Raw genomic sequence first — 4,552 nt, 5'->3', positions numbered from 1 at the left:
TCAGCTTTGCTGTTAACACCCTCCCCTAGCAACAAATACAGAGCCTCAGGAACTTTACTCCTCTTTGTAAAAGTGCTTTGTATTTTGCAGCCCATTGCAGAACTAGGATTTCTAAGCTAAGGAACAGAAAACACATTTGATTTTTAACTATCTACCCTCAGCTTCAGAAGCAACAGGCCATTTACCTGTGCTCTTAAACACTATTTTGAAGTGGCTGTTAACGTTTTCAGCTGTTAGTATACCTTAGGTGACAAGTAAGACTCCAGGGCTAAAACCACATTATCTTGCCTTTTTTTTTTAAAGGAACATGGATCACACCAAAAAACCCTAATTTCTAAGAGTATTTTCACTATTAACAAACACATCAGGTTACACTTTGCATGCGAAGTGAAAAAAACAGCAGGTTGACTTAATGTTTCCTGAGAACTGAACTATTTGCTCTGTCCCTATGTCAGAATCTCCTGTTTTGAAAATGAGAGAATGGAGAAAAAAATGGGAGTGAGGCAATAAATGAACTCATCAGACACAGGAACTTTTTGGGTGTTTTATCAAAGTTAAGCTCCCACTCCCCAGCAATCAAATTCTGGAGGCTAATGATCAATACTCCTCCCAAAGGACACCAAAGAGCATTCTCCTCTCTACAACCCCTTAAGAGGAAGCAACAAACAAAACCTGTTCAAGCCCAAGAGGTGGAGTTTTACACAGCTTTACCTAAACAATATTATTAGCATTCATTCTTCAGTTAAAACGTTCAGTTCAATGTTCCCCCTTAAAATGTACACCATTAAATGTTATACTTACAAGGTAAATTAGCTTCAAGTTCTGCAACCTCTGTTGAAAGAAAAAAAAACAACCATTATTTATGCAAGCATAAAGCCATTCTTGAAGTCCAAATTGGCAGATCTAATTTAAACCGCCCTGTAAACCCAATTTTGCTTAAAAATATAATTAAGCTGCAGTGGAAATCTACCTTGAAATTTCTCTTTAAGCCACTTGATTCATTACTAAAAAATGCTTATCAGCCCTACAGACATTGCAAACATATCCTACTGTGATGGGGATTTCAGCTCTGCCAAGGCTGAAGCACCAGGGCTGCAAACACACAGAGCGCTGGCATTTCCAAAGGGGGCACTATCCAAACCTCCAAATTTATCTACAGAAGGCAGTAAATATGGAAGGCTACAGGTGTACAGCCTACAAATCACAAGAGCAGAAAAACCTTCAGAATCAAGGTGCCAATCCAATGACAAAAACACAGGAGGTTCACAGCATCACCTCTCCAGCACTGAACTGCTGATGCTCTTCCACCACCACGTACTGCCTGCCTCAGCAAGGCACTGCTTTTGAAGGGAACCCTCCAAGCATGAGACTATGCACCACACTCTTGAAGACAGCTATGGTCATAGTAAATGTGGTCCTGCCTGCAGAAACCAGCACTAACAGCACCAAAAGGACAGAGAACAGCAAACCTTCGCTTCAAGCACCTGGCACAGCAAGGTGCATTGGTCACTGGTAAAAAACTGCTTCTAGTACACAACTCCCCCCAAACCTCTGTGCTGCTGAACAAACTCAGGAATGCAAAGCTTTTTGCTCCTGTGTCTGTTGGGTATTTCCCCTGGGAGCACAGTTGTTTATAGATATGCACTCCTGTCCAATTAAAATTTCTTTTTATTTTCCCCAAGCTTATAGCTTCAAAGTAATTCATAAAAGAAAGGAAGCAACCCAAGTCAGCTGCACAGGCCCTAGGAAGGGAAGTGTATTCCTAAGCCCTTTCCCTGCCACGTTACCTCTTTTGTGTATTTTATTGAAGTTCAACTTTCAATCACCTGTATTTCACAGAAGTATGAATGAGATGTATCATGCTACCTCCCCCCTTAACTTCTGAAGCTCTAGGAAACTTAATCAAATATATTTTTGGCATTTCACGTAGTCTTATTTTCCACTTTTAACTTTGCTTTCAGGCCTGCACAGACACTGACCATCTTTGTGGGCTAACAACATGTAAGAGCTTTCAATAACAACTCTCAAAAACATACATCTAAAGAAAACTAATTCAGATTTCTTGGCACTGAATCCAAACTGATCCCATCACAATTAAGAGCTCACTAACTCTCCATTCTTACCAAACCTGGCTGGTCGCTACAGTGAGCATGATGTTTATATGACCCCCACCTCCCTTTTTCTTGGCACAGCCCTAGCATCCCTGCATCTGTAGCCTACACCACCAGGAGAGAAAACACCAAACAGAGGCACTGTGTTTCACACTTACCTCAAAAGTTCACAACTGCACTCTTAAAAACCCTACACTTGATCAGCCAGAGCTGATTTAATCAGAGCTGTGCACTGAAAGACATCCAACACCGGGGCCATAAAAAGCTTCCAGAGAGCACTGTCTTTACAATACATTAAAAAATGTAACCTCAGCTGTAATCAAGGACTTATCTTTACTTTCCATTTCTGGTAAATAAAAAAAGACACAAAAAGCAACCACTGAAGGCTGCAGCTATACAAACTTATGGTAAGATTATTCCCTCACTTCTTCCTCTTTAAATTCACCAGCCTTTCAAAGCGGGAGGCACTATCAACCTTCACTAGAGGGTAAAGTTTAGGACCTGGCTCTTATTTTAAGGTGTTGAATGTTTTACTTTCTTGCTTTCTGTGCTTATGTGTTGTTCAGCTTAATGAATCCTGCCTGTCCTTTGCTTCAACCCTGAGAAAAGGGAAACACTGAAGGGCAGAGCATGTTCAGTCCCAGCAAAAGCTGAGCTGTAGCAGCTCTGCCGTGCCAGGGCCTCGCTTCTGCCTCCTGCAAGGTTCTGTAGAGAGTTTACTGTCACCACAGTTCCTTTATTTGAAGTGTGGAAAGTTTCCTGTAATGCATTCACACTTGGGTGTTTCCCTCTGTCTTGGCACAAGAACAGTGGGTTTTCTCATGAAAGCAAAAGCGCTCACACCCAGGAGAACAGAACAGCATGCTCTTTCTTGAAAGGTGTGCAAACACGGGAATGCTATGCTAATTAATCCACACAAAAGCTTTATAAACAAAGGCAAGTCCCCCAAAATTAAGCTTTCTAATGAACTCTGCAACAAACCACCAAAACTAAGAATGAAACAACTCTGTAAATATAATAAAGCAGGTAAAGACCTGTTTGAATCATCTAACCCTTTGAAGCAGCATCAAGTAAGGCAACAAATGTTACTATTAACTGTGCCATATAAACACACAAAAAACATTGCTGATTCACCAATTAACAAGCACATTTAATGGGCCAAAGCTACAGTGTTTTCTGTGTTTTCCAAATTCTACAACTCTTTGGTAGTGACAGTCTTGATACTGAACCCATTTTTGTTTGTTGCTGCTCAGAAAACAAACACCTTTGACCTCATCATTCAAGCTCCATTAAGATTCCGATGTCTTAAGTTATACATTTTCTACGTAGAGCAATATCACTGGCAAGAGCAGTCTCTGTAAGAAAATGCCCTTTGTGCAGGCTGCCAGCTTATCAGATTTGTAAATAAACAAGTTGAATTGAGAATTAGAGCTCCAATGCACTGAACTTTCAACAGCTGCAGAAGCCTCACTAAATCAAGGAATAAACTGGGCTTACAGTTTTTCTGACCTTCTCTTTTATAAAATGACTCTAACTATAGCTGAACAGTAAATCAAATTCAATTTGACTGCTTTTCATAGTCACTTCATGGAGAATCAGTACCTGTGTCTGAATTCACAGCCAGGTACCACTCCATTAAGATCATGAGACAACCAACCAGATAAGCCAAGTCTCAGGAAACATCATTAGCTCCCAATCAGCCAGTCTGGTGTTCCTGAAACCATCTGTGACCTGGTGCAGGAGCATGCCCCAGTGGCAGGTATATTTGGAGAGTCCTGCTCTTGACCAAGTATGCACCTGCTTGAACAGTTCCAAATGGAATTTTAAGCCATAAAAAGAGTAAATAGACAAGGCTCAAACTTAAACCTAACACAAACTTTGGAAGAGTTGAGTGTAAACTATGTCTCAGAAGCAGCACTGGAACTTAGAGAAAAGCTAAGCCTAACACAAGCACCAGAGCTATTTATAAATGATTTCACAAACAGTAACTCTCCTGACCCGTGACAGTCCTCAAGACAGCAGCAGGAACACACACTCCTGCCACGTGTACAGGCTTATGGTTCATGAGAGACCCACATGAGTGTTTAACACATGGACTACAACCACTGCTCCCGTGCCTTCCCCACCTCGCCAAATCAGAATAGAACAGTCCTTGGTTTACTAGCCTTCCACAAAGAATCAGGCCCTATGCTTCCCACAGTTTGGTTTCAAGTATACAAAATAAAAAGCATTATTTCCTCAAACGAATGTTCTCTTGCACGGTAATATTACTTCTCTCTGATTTTGTTCAAACAGCTCCTTCTCTTCTTTAGGTTCCTTTTTAATGTACACCTTGGAGACTGCTAGAGATGAATATAAATACCTTGACACTGATAAAAACTGATAAACTCCATTTTCTAAGCATTAATTCTAGTATTCTATTAATTCTATTAAGCCTATTG

General features: G+C 40.7%; 1 protein-coding gene across 1 annotated transcript in view; it reads right to left on the bottom strand.

Moving 5' to 3' along the window:
* The window catches only part of UBE2F (ubiquitin-conjugating enzyme E2F (putative)), a gene marked incomplete at its 3' end in the record, with an annotated part of 24,894 nt that overhangs the window by 13,138 nt on the left and 7,204 nt on the right, over positions 1 to 4,552 (bottom strand). Inside the window, exon 2 of the mRNA XM_009074143.1 lies at positions 802 to 831. Within this exon, the coding sequence (XP_009072391.1) occupies positions 802 to 831 (30 nt within the window). The remainder of the gene's footprint in view (positions 1 to 801; positions 832 to 4,552) is intronic.

The sequence above is a fragment of the Acanthisitta chloris genome, unplaced genomic scaffold, assembly GCF_000695815.1.
Source record: "Acanthisitta chloris isolate BGI_N310 unplaced genomic scaffold, ASM69581v1 scaffold30260, whole genome shotgun sequence".
Classification (NCBI taxonomy): Eukaryota; Metazoa; Chordata; class Aves; order Passeriformes; family Acanthisittidae; genus Acanthisitta; species Acanthisitta chloris.
This window is presented reverse-complemented; position numbering and strand designations above follow the sequence as displayed.